The 18,620-nt window shown below is 29.9% G+C and overlaps 1 protein-coding gene across 1 annotated transcript; it reads left to right on the top strand.

The window, feature by feature from the left end:
* The first annotated feature begins 3,056 nt into the window (after positions 1-3,056).
* On the top strand, positions 3,057-6,816 carry LOC129914626 (uncharacterized). Its single transcript, XM_055993962.1, has 5 exons — positions 3,057-3,201; positions 3,268-3,513; positions 3,584-3,713; positions 6,356-6,530; positions 6,611-6,816. The coding sequence occupies exons 1-5, from the start codon at positions 3,114-3,116 to the stop codon at positions 6,794-6,796; spliced, it is 825 nt and encodes a 274-aa protein (XP_055849937.1). The 5' UTR covers positions 3,057-3,113; the 3' UTR covers positions 6,797-6,816.
* Positions 6,817-18,620: the final 11,804 nt, after the last annotated feature.

The raw sequence follows: 18,620 nt of genomic DNA on the forward strand, positions 1-18,620 counted from the left end.
AGAGTAACTAAACTTTAAAATGTCACCATTGACGAAATTATTCGTTATCTAACTTTTTTTTTAGCTCCCATGGGGGTTTCAAGTTTTAAGGCTAGTTCGTTAAAACAAAAGATACAAATTTTAAATAAATATGGAATAACAAGCAAAAGGAAAGCTTTCGATTCTCTTTCCTCTTTTGAATTATGAGTGTGTAGTTTGTTTGAAATAATTTTTCGAATTCGGTGTCTTTAAGATCATTCGTGTTTTTTGTGCATCATACAAATTCCTTGAGAAAAAGTTCATAACGATGTGAAGTGGCGCTTTGTTTTTGGTGTCCCTTTATTGATGAGAGTGTCAGCTTTAGTGTCAATTAAAAAAATGTTGCCCATGTTTGCCCCTTTTTGAGTAAACACTATGTGAAGTTATCTAAAAATAACCATTTTTTTTGTATATATTTCTCAGATTCCGGCAGTGCTGAGAATACCGGTCAACTAGATTTTTGACACAAGGACCTAATTATACTTTTCTGAAGGTGTAAGAGATTCTGAACTCGTATCCATAGTCAGAATTATTCTATTAGCCACAACTGAGAGTGTGTACGGTTAGCATGCTGGCTAAAAATTTAAGAAAATAGTCTTGATCAACAAAATGGAAACTCATCTCGAGATATCTCATGCATAAAATAAGATGGAAAGATTTAAACAGTTTTTTGAAGAAGGAAAACAGATCACGGCGTCAAACTATGCTGAAATAATAAACCACAATTAGCATAACCTCAAAAACATTCAAAATAAGTGTTTTGTTTTTGCATTTTATAACGCTAATATTTAAAAAAACGAAAGCTTAAAGAATATTTCTGAATGTGTATTCGAGTTCAGTATTCCTAAATCCTTCAGAAAAGTATATTTTGGTTCTTTGGACAAAAAAAGTTGAATATTGTTGACCAGTGTATTTTTTGATTAAGAAGATTTTAGGTGTGTTTTTTATTACAACCGGTCTTAACTAGACAAAAAAAACGCAGTCTGGGCTAAGCAATTTACATGTTAAATACAACAACACCTTAGCCCCTTGGGCTTAGTTGTTTAGCCCGGAGATTTCTCTGGGCTTAACTTTTTGAAGAGTTTTAAATCTGTGCTGACAAACTAATTTTTACATAAATTGTTTAGAATTTGTTTAAAAACGAGAAAACTGAAGTTTGGAAGGACAAAATGAATTAAAATAGTTTTTCTAGCATACATTTTTGTATCTCTTTGTAAAACATACATGAAAAATACAAGAAAAGGACGAAAGCGAAAAATATGACAACTCTAAATTTTTGTTGTGTCTGCTGGTTTTCGGAACTTTCAATATACAGTGCTGCCAAGATTTCAGGTTAAGCCCTGAGGCGTTTTTGTTGTCCAGTTAAGACCGGTGGTAATAAAAAACACACCTTTTGTTAACCCAATTAATGAGTCAGATCAAAAATCTATATTTTTTAAGAAAAAATTTATTTAAATAATAAAACCAGTAAATTCAAAGTATTGAAAAATTAAATAACAATTTTCCTTCTCAAACAACTTCAAAGCTAAAGGTAAAAGATACCTTCTTAGTTATCTGCGTTTTTAATAATTTTTCATAGAATCACAAGAGTTGTCTTAGTTTTGTACTTTATTATAGTATTTTTACCCATAACAAACTTAAAAACGAACAAAAATAATTTTTGCCAACTTTTCCTACCATCCCTTCAAGCAAGAAAACGGAGTTCAGAAAAGACACTCCCACCTCCGACCGAGAAAAGCGGGGTTACACTCACACACTTGCAACTTTTTGTGTATGAACACAAAGTCGAAGGAGAAATCGTGGTGAAAAAACCAATACATATAAAATCGGCTCCGCGGTAATTATAATTTCCATACTAATTTGAGCCGTCTTCGGACCCGTTTCTGAGCCGAAGTCGGACTCAGCTCCGCCCGAGGCGGAGCGGATTCGGACCGAGGTCGGACTTGTTTGCTTGAAGGGATCGGCCACACTGTGGTGCGATTAATTGTGTCAGATACGAAATGTATCAAAATATTTTTTGGATGTTCTTTTTATTTTGGTATGTTTTTGTATAAACTATCATGTACTTATTTGAAAAAATCTAAAGAAGGCAAAAGTATAATTATTTTATCTAATTTTATAATAAAAATTAATATCAATCGATTTAACTTCCAAATCAGGCTTAAAATATTTATGCAAATAATTTATTAATTATAATTTCCTCTTGCCATAAAACAAACAATTACAAAAAAAATCTATTATTCATTAATCATTCATACGAAGTTAATAATAACAAAAAATGTTTGAGTTCTATACTGAAGTCATCAAGATAGATTAATTTTATATAAATGTTTTGCTTAAAATTGTATCATTTAATAGTCATAAAATAGTAATTTACATTATTTGAACTATGATCTACATTTTTTTAATAATAGTCACCTTTTGAATATTAATTTTTGATTCACGAGATGTACCTATATTTTAAACTTTAAACTCTGTCGTAAAATTATTGTAACATATATGCTTTATTCTATTTTCTTGTTTTTATTTACATAGATAAATGTGATGTTGTCAACTTTTGAATTTTATAATTATTCAAAAATGCTATAACCATACGTAACAGTTAAAAATGAAGTTATGAGCTAATAGGAAACGAAAAATAACAACAAGTGTTTTTTCTTGTTATTTTCAGCATCGACATTGAACTTGACTGTTTAAGCCAAGTCACTTTAGCCAAAACGTGACAACAATTCTAAACAAATTTCAAAAATTTGTCTTCAAGTTACCAAAAATTCTTTCCAACCAAAATATTAAACAGTAATTACACGAAAACAATATTACGCTGTTCCCCATATCAGGCCAAAATAAGACAATTGCAATTCTTTGTGGGTCTATCTAAATTGTGTTTACTTTTTCATTTGTTATTTATTTTTCTTTGACTATTTTACGTAATGGGTATATATTTTGTCTAGCTTAATCGTGCATAGAAAAGTAATTAAAATTGTTATTAAACTTGAAAATTAAAATGAATTTTGTTTAAATTTTAACAACATAGAAACAAATTGGTTTATTAAATTTCTAATCGTCTTAGTGATAAGTTGCTCAAAGCTTACAAAATGTCAGAATCAATATTTGATGATAAAGAATTTGTGTATACAGATGACCAGAAGCAAAAGATTTCGGAATTAAGGATACTCGTTGAAGGTGATAAACTGCTTTAAAGGATTTTTTGTGTAGAAAAGTTGTTAAATACGAAAACTATTTTGATAGATTGCTGTGAACTTGAAATTGGAACGGAGGATGTTTTCCTGTCAAAGTTTCTCTATGCAGCTCAGTGGAATGTACAGAATGCATATGAAAATATTCATCGATATTATGACTTTAAGAATTTATATCCAAATTGGATAGCAAGTCATCCAATTGAACAATATAAGGATCAATTTTTAGTTGATAAATGCAGATTTGTAATGCCAAAACCGGATAAAGGTGGCAGAGCAATAATGATAATTAAATCCAGTAAGTAAAAATACACACAATGCTAATGAAAAATAGAATTTTTGAATAAGAAATCTTTGTTTTTTTATAGTTGATTTATTTGATAAATATCCAAACTATTTCTATGATCTCGTTGAAATTGATGATTTAATATTTGAATCGTTGTTTTTGCTGCCGCAAGTACAAAAATGTGGAATTAATATGATATTTGATTTACTCGAGTAAGTAATACTGTACAATTTTTTTATGTTTAAGAATAAGAACCTATCTTTAAGGCCGTAACGAGAACATTTTTGCGTCGGTTTTACCTCTATTCAGTCAAAAATGGCCTCCTACCGTATTTATTTTTTAACTAAGATTTTTGTGATAAAAAATATATATTTTTTTTTTTCAAAAAGTTATGAAAATGTTGTAAAAGGTTCCAAAAAATTAACTAGAAATTTAAAAGAAAATAATCGAGAAGAAGTAGTGGGCAACTTTATATCGTTTAGGTGTTATGTGCAAATTGGAAACTTCCACAAATTGACAACACCTTACACCTATAATACCAAGATAAAGATTAAAGAAAAGCTAGCAGTTTACAAAAACAAATTTAATTCAATATGGTTGGTTTTTGAAAATGTAGTTTTTAATATCAGAATTATAAAAAATAATGAGAAAAAACATAAATAATTTAATATATTATAAAATTAATGAATAATTTTTTCAAAAATTTGGAAAAGTTTATTTTTCTCGAAAATAGCTCCAACAATTTTGTTAAAAAATTCAAATGTTAGTTTTTAGAGAAGGTCTTTCGGGAGCGGATTCCGACTTCAAAACAAAAAATCTTTTTAAAAATTCTGTTTTTTTTTTTTTTCAATTATATCTTTCATAAATTCTGCATTTCAAAATGCTGTCAGCTTATTTGAATTAAATTAAATTTTTTGAATATCCATTTTTATTTGATAAATTATTATTAAAATTTTAATTATTTTCCCAAAATGTTCCCTAAAATTAATTAATTTATCAAATAAAAACTAAAAAATTTATTTAATTAAGAGCCAATTTTTCAATCTTCTAATAAACAGTCAGTTAACTGTTAGACGAATAAAGTTATTAGGCTCATAAACAGTCAGATAAAAACATTGAATTTTTCAATCAAGAATAATTTATTCTACAGAATAACAAAAAAAATTGTCAAATTCAAAAATATTTAAAATTAAACGTCATTTTTATTCATGATTGTTTTTGTTTTCTTGTGTTCCACTGTATTTTGTTTTAAATTCTTTCAAAACAGCTTTGACAACTGACACAATATTTTTGTTGAGATTATTCCTTAGAATAATTTTTATTCGTCTCCGAAAGAAGCAGATAGTTTTATTCTTAGGAATAAGCTATATCTGCTTGTTGAAAAATTGATTTTTTCTCTATCCTTAGGAATAAGTACTAACTGACTGTTTAACTGACTATTGAAAAATTGGCCCTAAAAGAGATTAAAAAGTGTTTTTTTTTAATTTTCAAAATTTTTCTGAAAAGCAGAATTTTGTAAAACAAAATTTTGAAAGCAGAATTTTGTGCAGAGAGAGTTTTGGCCCCAAAACGGTATATCTTCTAATTATGTTTTTTTCCAAAATAGTTATTAACGGGTCTGCCAATGTTTCAACCAATGTTTTGTACAAAAGTATTTATATATGTGATTTACAAATCAAAAATTAAATTTTGAAAAAAATTAATTATTCGATTTTGAAAAAAAAAAATTGTAAATTTTATTTAAAAAATCAAGTCCTCGAAATAGGAACATTATTTTTTTTTTTAATTTTGTTTCTAGTTGTTGATAAATAATTTCTACAAAATGACATAAACACTATATATGTACATTTTAAATTTGTTTTCCAATAAATAAGAACAAAATTCTTTAAGCAACCAACCAAGACGGCCTTAATGTTAAAATTAAGAAAAATTGTCAAAAAATAATTTATTGGACTTTTAAAAACAGTTTCAAAATTTATTTTTGAAAAATCAAGTTCTTGAAAACGGCCTGAAAAATTTATATGAAATTTTGTTTTTAAGGGTGGAATAATAATTTCTTTAGATTAGCATATCGACGGTTAAACTTCATAACCTCGTAAGTCGTTTTTGCAAGTTTTTCAGAAATCAAAAAAACAAAATGTTGTGTTTCTTGTTTTTGTATGGGATCTATCAATACGAGTGTTTGAATTTTGTCATTCCTGACAAATGTTCAGAACAACATTGTTAAGCTGAATATACCAAAAGATAGCTCTGAATTTTCTGAATAGTTTGCATTATTAATATTTTTTCGAATTTTTAGACTTACGAGGTTATGAAGTTTAACCGTCGATATCTAAATTGATTTAGAAAAATTTTGATTTAGTAAAAACAATTTAAAAAACAAAACGGTTTCCACATAAAAAAAAAAAAAAAATGTAAAATTTTTTTGTTATACAAGAAATTAAATGGCATACTGGATCTTAACCATTTAAAAGGGTGTTTTCATTATTTAAAAAACTATTTGTAGTCCTTTTTTAAATTTCTTATAAAAATAATTAAAAATTAAATTAAAATTTTTATTTCATTAATGCTATAAAAAAAAATAAAACATTCTAAGCAACTTTTACCATAAGAGCAAGAACGTGCGACCCAGTTGTGCACTTTATTTTTTAATGCATTTTAATAAAATAAATTAAATTGCATAATTGTTTTGGAGCTCAAATCACTTAAAATGATCTTTCTTCCTTTGAAGAAGGAATTTTTTTTTACTGTAGACAGAAAGACTTAAAAATTTTAGCTACATGATTTCGAAGAGCAAATAAGAATTCAATTTTCCACCAAAATATTTATATTTTATTTATATAATTTTTTTTAGGGCAACAAAAAACATTATAAAATTAGTATCACCTTCCAACTCAAAAATGATGAACAAAAAGAATGAAGTCCTCCCCAATACAAATCGAGCTTGTCAGCTTCTTCAAAAAGGCTTCCTAATGAACACAGCGACCTCTATGATAATGCCATTTATGGAAAAATCTTTCAGAGATACTGTAAGTTTTTGTTTTATTTTTTTTTTATACAAACTTAATCCAACAAAAAATTAATATTTATTTGTATACTCTTCTTAAAGATCTCCCATCATGATGGGAAAAATTTGAAAAAATTTCGAGCTGCCCTTGGTGAAGAATACGTTCCAGCAATTTATGGAGGTCCGGAAAAAAACACCTTGGACGAGAATCTCATTTGGAATCATATTATGGCAAATCGAGACTACTTGATGAAATTACAAACATACAAGAAAGTTGTAAAGAAATAAAATGATAAATTAAATGTAAATTGCTTTTGCGTTGTGTGTTTCGATCAATTTGATTATATTCTTTGCCATAATCATTTCAAATGGAGAAGAGATTGGTATAATTTTGTATAGCATTGCTTATATGCTGTATAAGAAATTATCCATCCCACCTTTCCATAATAACATGAAACCTCTTTACAGACCACACCTCAAGCTCTCAGTGTTCCTTAAATTAAGTTGTTATTTATTTTGTTTTCCTTACAGAAGGTGGAAACATTACCTACTCTTAAAATAGGATTAAAGGTAAAACTGTTTGGAAATCCATCGAATTTCGACCACAAACGTACCTACTCAAAAAAAAAAAAAAGAAAAAAAAAAAAAAAAACAGAAATAGAAAAAGACCAAAGAAAAGGAACTCACCTAATCTCTACCACTCAGAAGGGATAACCTAAGTTTATTTGTATTTTTGTTTATGGCTGCTTCATTTGGTTTTATTGGCCTCCTTTGGTTATAAAGAAGGAGCTAATCTTTGAATTGAATAATTTGCGAGTGTTTTTCGGTTCGTTCCTTATTTTCGTCGTTCGTTAAGTGGAAACGGAAACAGAGAAACACCAAAAATATGTATTCGCATCCGGGATTTTTATGATTATTCGTGATAAACTTTTACTTTTTCCCTTCTATTTGATTATAGGTTATTATATCATGTGAATGTGTGAGTTGGATGGTTTTTTTTTTTATTGCATAGGGTAAAAGCGGGTGAGATGGCATACCTTTTTTGTTTTTGTCATATTTTACAAAGTAAACCACATTTCATATTTCTAACAATGCAAAAATGTTCTATATTCAATATCCAACGTATTATTTGGTTTACAGAATTTTATATTTTAAATTTATATTTTTAAATTAATATAGAAAAAAAGTTTGAAAAATACCATCTCCCCCTATAGGGTGGGTGAGATGGCGCATGAGTTTGTTTAAGGTTTCTATTGCCAAATTCATTGCACAAATGGTTGAACGATGTGAAGGAGTCAAGCACCAATGCATGCCATATAATAGATTGCAACTAGTCGTCTTTTTTATAAAATTTGAGCTTGGCTGAATTACTTAAAAAAATATTTTGAGGGTGATATGGCACATGCTAACACTATACTCAATTGAAAAATTCTTGTACGGAATGCGCCATTTCACCCGCAAAAAACTGCGCCATCTCACCTTTTTTCGCATAATTCCTATTCGTAAGCACCCTTAAAAAGCAGATAGAACTAGAGCTCAGATTTCACGCGCAATCCATAACTTATACTCTCTTGTTTGTATTGGTGTATCAAGGGCATCTAAGATCCCAACGACTCACAAAATATCGGAACAAAAAAAAAAAGAGCGAAAAAAAAAATTCGAAAAAAATCATCACATGATTTGCTTTGAAATTTTTTTTATTTTTTGTATCAAAGACAAAGAAACGAATACTGGCTACTTCGATTTAAAATATTTAAAGAAAGCTAAAAATATTTTTCATATATTTTAAGAGCAATAAATGTAAAAGATATTTAAAGTGCGCCATCTCCCCCGCCGCGCCATCTCACCCGCTTTTACCCTACAAGTAGGTACATAAGTATTTGTTGTTGGGATTATCAAAATAAGATTCTGACTTTTGATGTTTGATTTTATTTCGGGTTATTTTTGATGTTTTGTGTGATTTTTGTCTTTGGTAATAAAGTTTAATCAAGAATTTAACAAATTGGATTAACGTGCATAGGTGTGAGAGAATAAACTTTCTTAAAAGGTCTTTATCACGTGCGGGGTTGTAAAAATTTTATTGCATATTGACATTAAATAAATGAAAATGTATATGAGTGTGGGTATAGATAGACCTTTATGGGAATACAACTGTTAAGATTTTGTTGACAGTATTAGGCAAAATATTAAAAAAATCCTAGGTCTTAACGACTTTTTTCATAAGACTATGCATTTTTTTTTAGAAAATATAAGCTAAAATTTGAAAAAGTTAAAAAATTTCGCGGTTTTTTGCGCCGCACGCACATGTAGAATTAAATTGTGAATTTCTTCTAGTTTTTTGCGGAGATGATTTCGGTCTTAAATTAAGCGGATAAATCTTCTTAATTTCTTGAATACGCAAACTTAAAATAAAACCACTTCATTTAAACAGAAAACCATATTATTTGTATGTGGAAACATTTTAATAAAAAAAAAAAAAACTGGCAGTCATTGGGGATCGAACCTACAATTTAACGCAACGAGAATCGCAAAATTGTGTATTGTTTAATACAAATTCATTGTTTGGAAATTTTTTAAATCGTCAACGAGAATCTCGCAACGCTCTCGCCTCGTTGTCTCGCAATATTGTAAATCAGACATTTGTTGAGAATGCAAAATATGAGAACCGAGTTTCACCAATGCATTTGAGTTCAGAAGAGGTAAGGATTAATAATGTGGATCTTGCCGGTCAACTATTTGGTCCATTTTTTTTACCTACCTTCCCTACTCTTATTTGTATAGGAAATAGGCTGTAGAATATGTCTTAAAAAATATAGCAAATAATAAATATTGAAATACAAATTTTAGTTCCTGACTTTTTTTTCCAGATGGTGCCATAATATATAGTATAAGTAAAATTTGTATTGCTTATAGCCAGCGGACAAACAAAATGCTTCGTACTATATCATACCTCATTTGTCAATTTTTGAGAAGAAGTTATGAAGTTATAGAGGAAGAGGAACGTACAATTAAAGTGGGTAAAAAAACCCCCTCGCTCTTGGATTAATGTATAACATATTTTTACATCTTCCCTAATTTTTTTTTTTCATAAAAACATAGTTGGCAACAATACAGAATAATCAATTTTATATGATGAAGTAAAAAATTGTGCCAACTTAATTCAAGAAATAGCATAAAAAAGGTCTTAAAGTGTGTTTTACTATACTTTGATAATATTTGGTAAAAATAATAATTTACCAAACAGTCTATTCTAAACAAATGAAAAAATACCGGAAGTCCTTACTCAATTTGAACAATTTGTTTTGTCTACATAATATATAGCTCATATAAGAGTTGTCTAAAGCTAAGGAATATCTGAGAAAAATATACACTCAGTCACAAAAGTAAGTATACACCCCTAACTTTGTTTAACCAAGACCTCAAAAAAAAGAATCTAACACATTTTCGAAAAAAATTTAAATGTGGTTTTATTTCATTAATCATTGCCTACATATTTACAAAAAAAAATTTGTCAAATAATCAATACTAAATGAAAAAGTGACAAAAAATTAAACACAGTACAAAATTATGCATTACAAAAGTAAGTATACAGAGAAGAAAAAACTATGAAAATCGATGTTAAAAGTATAAATATCTAAATTTTTTTGGGAATTAATATATTTTAGGCTACCCCCTAGACTTGACGAGGTCAAACTAACTTGAAGGCATTGATTTTACTAGATTTTTTGCAACTTTTGGGCCGAATCTTTTCCACTCTTCCTAAAAGACTCGTTTCAGCTAATCCTTTGAATGCTTCCTTGCTTTTCTCACCAAATGGTCCAACAGATGCTAAATAGTATCCAAATCGAGTGACTGGGGGACGTTTGGATCTGGTTTTGAAAGTTTTTGATCAAAAATTCACTCAAAAATACCGAGTTTTGCTTAGGGCCGTTACCTTTATTGAAGATAATCAATCCATCTTAGCCTAATTATTCGACACTCTGGTGCAGGTTTGTCTATAAAATATCTAAAAAACAATACCCATCCATTGTTTACTCAAGGAGACCAAATAACCCACACCGAAAGCATAAGCAAAAACCCCCATACCATAAACGAATCACTGCAGTTTTTACCAGTACCTTCCTTTCTTTTCGGATCTACTTCTTTTCTCGGTTTTCTAGAAATATTGGCACATCCATAACTCATATGCGCGCAAGACGAAGTGTACTGCTCAGATGGACCTGGTAAAATTTGGAGAAAGATACAAAAGTAACAAAATCCCATCAAAAAGCTGGTACTGGTAAAAACTGCAGTGATTCGTTTATGGTATGGGGGTTTTTGCTTATGCTTTCGGTGTGGGTTATTTGGTCTCCTTGAGTAAACAATGGATGGGTATTGTTTTTTAGATATTTTATAGACAAACCTGCACCAGAGTGTCGAATAATTAGGCTAAGATGGATTGATTATCTTCAATAAAGGTAACGGCCCTAAGCAAAACTCGGTATTTTTGAGTGAATTTTTGATCAAAAACTTTCAAAACCAGATCCAAACGTCCCCCAGTCACTCGATTTGGATACTATTTAGCATCTGTTGGACCATTTGGTGAGAAAAGCAAGGAAGCATTCAAAGGATTAGCTGGAACGAGTCTTTTAGGAAGAGTGGAAAAGATTCGGCCCAAAAGTTGCAAAAAATCTAGTAAAATCAATGCCTTCAAGTTAGTTTGACCTCGTCAAGTCTAGGGGGTAGCCTAAAATATATTAATTCCCAAAAAAATTTAGATATTTATACTTTTAACATCGATTTTCATAGTTTTTTCTTCTCTGTATACTTACTTTTGTAATGCAAAATTTTGTACTGTGTTTAATTTTTTGTCACTTTTTCATTTAGTATTGATTATTTGACAAATTTTTTTTTGTAAATATGTAGGCAATGATTAATGAAATAAAACCACATTTAAATTTTTTTCGAAAATGTGTTAGATTCTTTTTTTTGAGGTCTTGGTTAAACAAAGATAGGGGTGTATACTTACTTTTGTGACTGAGTGTACGTGGATTTTATTTATGAAATATCCTTGATTATTTCTTATTTTCTTCAAGTACCTTAAAAACACTAAAAATAGGAAGTAGATTTAGTAGATAGGTAGTTCTTTTTCACTATTGTAGTACACACATTTTTTAACCCATTTTTTATAGCAACTTACACAGTATCTTCCTTAACTTTCATTTTCACATTTTGAGCTTTATATCCAACAAATCATAATAACATACCCGATTTGACAATTGAGCTTTTAGTAGGTATAAACTTTTTTATATTTTATGTGACTATTTCAAAGAGAGACCTTAAAACTAATAAAAAAAAAAAATAAAAACTATCAAAAACACTTTATGCTTTATGGTGACCATTTATCTTACTTAAATTATTCTATTTTTTCTTTCCTTTTCTTAAAGTGAACAGTTTAGATCTAGAAACAAAAGTGATTGGCTCAGTTTTTTCTTGAATTCTAAACGGAGAAAAAAAGAGCACCTTAAAATAAGATGATGTCCACTTTAAATCTCAACACCTTAAAACAATAGGATTTCCGTTTAAAATAAGTGGAATCCGCATAAACTCTGTTTAATTTAAGATGAACTTCATTTCATTTTAATATGAATTTTCATCTTAAAAAAACCATTAAAAATAATTTTTTAAAAATGTTGTACGACTTCAGCTTTAGGATCGATCTTCAGTTTCCACATGAAAATCAGATGATTTTCCGCTTAAATCAAGTGGATTTCTTTCAAATTGCACATTCAAAAAATTGAGAAAATTTATTCGCTTAATTTAAGATGGAAGGCATGTTGGCAAAAAACCATGCAGTAATCCGATTAATTTAATGTGGAGAAAAAATTCTCCGTGCATGACAAAAAAAGTCAATGTAAAGCCGCTGTACTTACAAGGATTAGCTAGTTCATGACTTTTGAATTTCTTACCTCCATATCCAATTTATTGCCACATTACATAGCGTATAACTAGAGGGAAAATAAGACGCTTCCAACGATTTTTCATTTGTCAAATTACAATAGGTAGTTTAGAAGTTATGATGGAACATATATGAACATGCTGATAAAACACAAAAACCTCCTTTTGGGCAAAATATGGTAACCATGAAACCACCATATTCTTTACTTACCTGTCCCTGCTTGCTTTGAAACTCTCTCGGGATGATCTTTATATACTGTTCATGTTCTCTTCTTTGATGCCTATTACTAACCTTTACTACAAAACAGACATAACTTCCGGTAAGATATTTTTTTTTTTATCAATTGCATATCGGAAAGTGAAACATCAAATGATAGGGTCATTTAAGACCTTTTTCTTTCGTTTCGTTTTCATTTTCATTATCATTGTGGGCAATGAAATGATTGAGCAGCTTCGACTATATCAATATTCCTTTGCTGTAAAAATATAATAAAAACAAAAACAAATTGAAATCGGGTATGAGAATCCTTGTTCTAGTTTCCTTTTGGCATAACAACAACAAAAATATACTCAAGCAAACTGGAAAAAAATAATAAAAAAGATAAAACCTAACAGGCGGAAAAATTCCATTCCGGTGTAAAATGTGATAGAGGTGGCGACCGACGACAAGGTGAAATGGTATATGGTACCTGAAGCTAGTGAAGTGAACCTGATGGTGCCCAGCAAAGAGTTGGGCTACAGGATGACACGCGTATTTGTTGTCTTTCAGAGGTAGTGAGGGTACTAAAGGTGTTCACTTTTATTACCAACAAACTATCTAGGATCTCCGGTTGATGGCCGATATAGAGTGTAGTAGTAGTTGTAGATGGTATTGGTATGGTACTTGTTGCCTGTCGTTATGTATGTCAGTCCTTTCTCTTCTTTGTAACTGTTTTTTTTTTTTTTTTTTTTTTTTTTTTTTGTAGTTGTTGCATATCAACATGAGTTTTTTTTCTTGTGTGCTTTATTCTTGCTATGTGTGAAAGAAATTTGATTTGCGTCTGTAAAGTTTATTTCCCTAGAGACATGAGAGAGAGCGCATGGTGCAAACGGATGGAGACACTTTGGGTTTTGTGTGCTGACCTATTATTACACTTTGTTCCATATTGCCGTACATTTTTGTTCTATCAGAAAAGTAGCTACGTGTTTTCTGTCGTATTTTTTTTTTCTTGATACATGAAAGGGTTTTCCTAGCTATTCAGTAGGTATACATATACAAAGGTATAGAAATTTCTTGTGATACACACGCACTAACTTCTTCACTTTTGTCAGTTATTTCTTGCTTTATTGGTTTTATTAAGGTTTGATGTTTGGGGTTTTATGTGATTACCCAAGAGACAAATGAACGGAAAATGTGACGAGACTGAATTGAACATAAAAGAGCTAAAGATTGCCGCTCGAAATGTTTATGAGATTTCAATGACGTTTGAGGACGTTTTACGTTTTACTTATGAGGACTTGTACGGAAAAAATACCTTAAAACAAGCGAATTCTGTATTAAATTAAGCGGAAAGCCGTATGTTTTTTTTTGCCAAGTAGACTTAATATTAAATTAAGGGGACAGATATTATTAATTCCTAGAATGTGCTAATTTAAAAGAAATCCACTTAATTTAAGAGGAAAATCCTTGTTGTGGAGATATTTTAATAAAAAAAAAAAAAAATATCCACTAGGGATCGATCCTTAAACTGTTGGGTCACTAAATGAGTGCTTTATCATCAGGCTATATCTCACAATTGGAAATTAGTATGATAAACTGCAACTAAAGCTGAAGTCTGACGATAATTTTTAAATTGGTTGAAGTTGTTTCAACTACCAAATATTAAGAAGATTACCACATCAATTTTTTTTCGAAAATCTTTTAATATGCCACTGAGAATTAAAATGGAATCTTTTTATTTTTAGTCGGCTTTTTTAAGATGAAAATTCTTATTAAAATAAGATGAAGTTCAACTTAAATTTAACAGAATTAAAGCGGATTCCACTTATTGAAAGCGGGAATCGTAATGTTTTAAGATAGTGAGATTTAAGGTTGGCATCATCTTTTGTAATGCTATTTCTTCAGATGATATTAGCCGTGTTTTATTGGTGCTCAGTATTTAACTGAGTAAACATTTTATGCTGTTAACAACAACAAACGATTACTTTTATTTATTTATAATAATCATTTATTGTAAGACAGGCATATCAAACTCAATGGCTTTCGCGGGCCAAAATAACAGGGTATAAATTTCTATGGGCCGCAAAAAAAAGAAACAATTAGAATTTTTATGAAACAGATTTATTTTTATAAAAGAACAATTATGTAGTAATATTAATGTTTTCTGCCTGACACTTGGCATTTCTTTTCTGCTACCATCTTCTCTACTTGTGGGGAAAATTTATTAGAAGTTATTACTTTTAAAACACCCCAGGTTTAGATCTGTAATTCTGGATCTAACAGGTGACTTAATTCCATTCATTAGTGAAAACAGCTTTTGTCATAAATTCATCCCAAGAGTCTGATAATAATACAACACGACAAGAACAATCTGTCGATATTGATGCTTCTAAAGAACTTTCAACATCAAATCAATGTAATTTTTCATCTGTATTTGCAAATACTAAATCGACAACTACTACTTTCTCGTTACCAACTCAATCTAATACAAATACTCCTCACCATGAGCAACCTGTTGACCTAGTTGCTCCTCAGGAATTTGTTACATCAAATGAATGTAATTCCTTATCATCTTGCTTAGCTGCTACAAACACCACCTCAACAATTAATCCTCCTTCGACAATGATTGACCAGCATCCTATAAATATGATAACTTCTCCAGTCCACACATCTCCTCTTACGGCTTCTACAACTGACAGAAACTTTGTATCACCGTTTGAGTCAGGTTTAAAAATAGTTGAAGGACACAAAACACTTTTTATTTCTAAACTTACTCCATCTACAAATGCTCTTGATGTGAAATGTCATATTAAATCTAAGATTGGAACACTGAATTCTATAGCCGTTGAAAAAATACTCCATCGCAATTATTCTAAATATTCATCGTTTAAAATTAAACTTCCAGACTCAGTTTTCTACCTTCTAAACTCGAGTTCGTTTTGGCCGAATGGAATAGTCATGCATGAGTATCAAAATAGACGATCCAATTATAACTCTCACCATTTTCAAAATCGATTGACAATGCGCCTCAACCAAAGCAGCTACAAAAACTACTGATTTACTACCAGAATGTAAACGGCCTCCGGACAAAGACCAACAAGGTCTATAATAATGTAAATAATATTCCCCATGATGTTCTAATACTAACAGAAACATGGCTGAATTCATCTTTTGCTGACACTGAATTATTTGATTCCAATTTTCAAATTTTTCGTCGTGATCGTCATAATGACCCCAATATAGTTACTGTTGGAGGAGGTTTGTTAATAGCCGTACGCAATAATTTGTTTTGTAATCTCGTCGATGATTTTTTGGACTCCAACCTCGAAATAATTTGTGTAAAAATATCAACTTCGTCTGGTCATTTATATGTGGTTGCTTGCTATATACCGCCTTCTTCTACCAGTGATGTCTACAACAAACTTTTTGATTGCTTAGAATCCATAAATGAAAAAATTGAACCTGCAGATGAACTTCTTGTAATTGGCGACTTTAATTTGCCAAATCTTGAATGGGCTATATCATCGGAACATGAATCTTATCATGCCATCAATGCATCGAGCAACAACGAAGTTCTTTTAATCGATGGAATGACTTCATTCGGACTAAATCAATTAAACAATGTCAAAAACCGATTTGGTAAAATTTTAGACCTGGTATACTTTTCTGACCTTAATAATTCTGATGGAACTACATTACTCGCCGATACGAAGCTCATTGATGAAGATCGACATCATCCTGCATTATCTATTTCGTTAAACTTAAATATTAATAATGTAAGTTATCATTGTAAGAATATGCATGAATTCAACTTTAAAAAATGTAATTTTTCTGAACTCTTCCTCTTATTGGATGGTATTAATTGGAACATCTTGTTTTTAAATATTAGTTTCGATGAAATGGTCTTTTGTTTTTATAAAATCATGTTTGATTGTTTTTTAGAGACCATTCCATTACGAAAAATAAGAAATTTAAGTAATACTCCACCGTGGTTTGATCAACATATTAAAACTATTAAAAATAAAAGAAACAAAGCGTGGGTGAAGTTAAATCGATCCTGGAGTATTGAAGCTCAAAATGAATATACTAGACTTAAAGATGAATTTATCAACTACTCCAATTTTCTTTATTCGGACTTTATACTTAGAACTGAAGATAATCTTAAATCTAATCCACAAAATTTTTGGAAATATGTAAATCGTAAAAGAAAATGTGATGGTTACCCAACTAATATGAGCTACCAAAATGCAGAAAGTCATTACCCAGAGGACATTGCAAATATGTTTGCCGAATATTTCCAGTCTGCTTTTGAAAAATCTTCTTCTTGTGATACTTACAATACCTCTACTGTTAATGAGTTTTCACATCTTAGTAATATTAACTTTTCTATTTCTGAGGCAACTATCTTAGAATATATTAAAAAATTAGACGATTGTTTAAATCCTGGTCCTGATGGTTTCCCCGCTTTTATGTTAAAAAAATGTGCAATATATATGTCGTATCCGTTGTTTTTACTTTTTAACCAGTCTATAATTACCTGTAAATTCCCGACACTTTGGAAAAATGCATTCCTTATTCCAACTCATAAGAAAGGTAAAAAAAATTTAGTTCTAAATTATAGGCCAATAGCTAAACTATCTGCTATACCCAAAATGTTTGAATCTATTATTTGTGATGTTTTGTCTTTTCACTGTTCCTCCGTTTTATGTGACAACCAACATGGCTTTGTTAAAAAGAGATCCACTATTACAAATTTGTTACAGTTTACTACATACTGTATTGACGCGTTTGAAAAAAAACAACAAGTTGACTGTATTTTCACTGACTTCAGCAAAGCATTTGACAAACTAAGCCACAATATACTTTTAAAAAAACTGCAAAATATGGGTCTTAACGACAGATTTGTTTTATGGGTATCTTCATATCTAAAAGATAGGTTATATAGTGTTGTTTTTAAGAGTAAACGTTCTAAATGTTTTACTGTTAACTCTGGTGTACCTCAGGGTAGTCATCTTGGCCCGTTATTATTTGTACTATTTATTAATGATCTTCCGTCTGTCCTAGTAAATTCTTTGTCTCTTATATATGCTGATGATGTAAAAATTTTTCGTACAGTCAACTCTGCAAATGACTGTGATCTTTTACAAAGAGACCTTCAACGTTTTTGGGAATGGTGCAATATTAATGGTTTAGTTTTAAATATTGACAAGTGTAAAACAATGTGTTTTACACGCAAAAAAAATGTGATTGTCTATAATTATGCGATTAATCTATCACCACTAACTAATTTGTCTAGTTTCACTGACCTTGGGATAGTATTGGACTCAAAATTAACTTTTACTGACCATTTTGACTACATTATTAAAAAAGCTAACATGACTCTTGGTTTTATCAAAAGATTTGCTCGGGAATTTCGTGACCCTTACGTTTTAAAAACTCTTTATGTCTCATTCGTAAGATCCATTTTAGAATATGGTTGCGTTATATGGGCGCCATATTATGCGGTTCATATAAATAGATTGGAGTCCGTTCAAAGAAGATTTATGAGATTTTGCTTAAGATTTCTACCATGGTCAAATCGAATTAACTTGCCACCTTACGCTCAACGTATTAATCTAATAAATCTTCCATTTCTTACCAGTCACAGAGCGTATTTACAATTTTGTTTTATTGTCGGGATAATAAATGGATCGATTTCAGCTCCATCGATCCTCTGTCGATTAAATTTAATTGCTAGTCAGTATAGCTTGAGAAGGCAGTTGCCAATTTCTAACATTTTCAGTAGATCAAACTACGGTGCTAATAGCCCTTTAAATCTTTTAATCAATATTTACAATAAAAATTCAAATATAAATAACTCCAGCATTGAAAATATAAAATCACTTAACTTTAAAAAAATATTCTTTATTCAAAATAACCCATAATGTACATTATATGTAAGTTTTTCTTTTAGTTTTGTAATAATATAATACCTAT

Source organism: Episyrphus balteatus, chromosome 3 (genome assembly GCF_945859705.1).
Source record: "Episyrphus balteatus chromosome 3, idEpiBalt1.1, whole genome shotgun sequence".
NCBI classification, from domain to species: Eukaryota; Metazoa; Arthropoda; class Insecta; order Diptera; family Syrphidae; genus Episyrphus; species Episyrphus balteatus.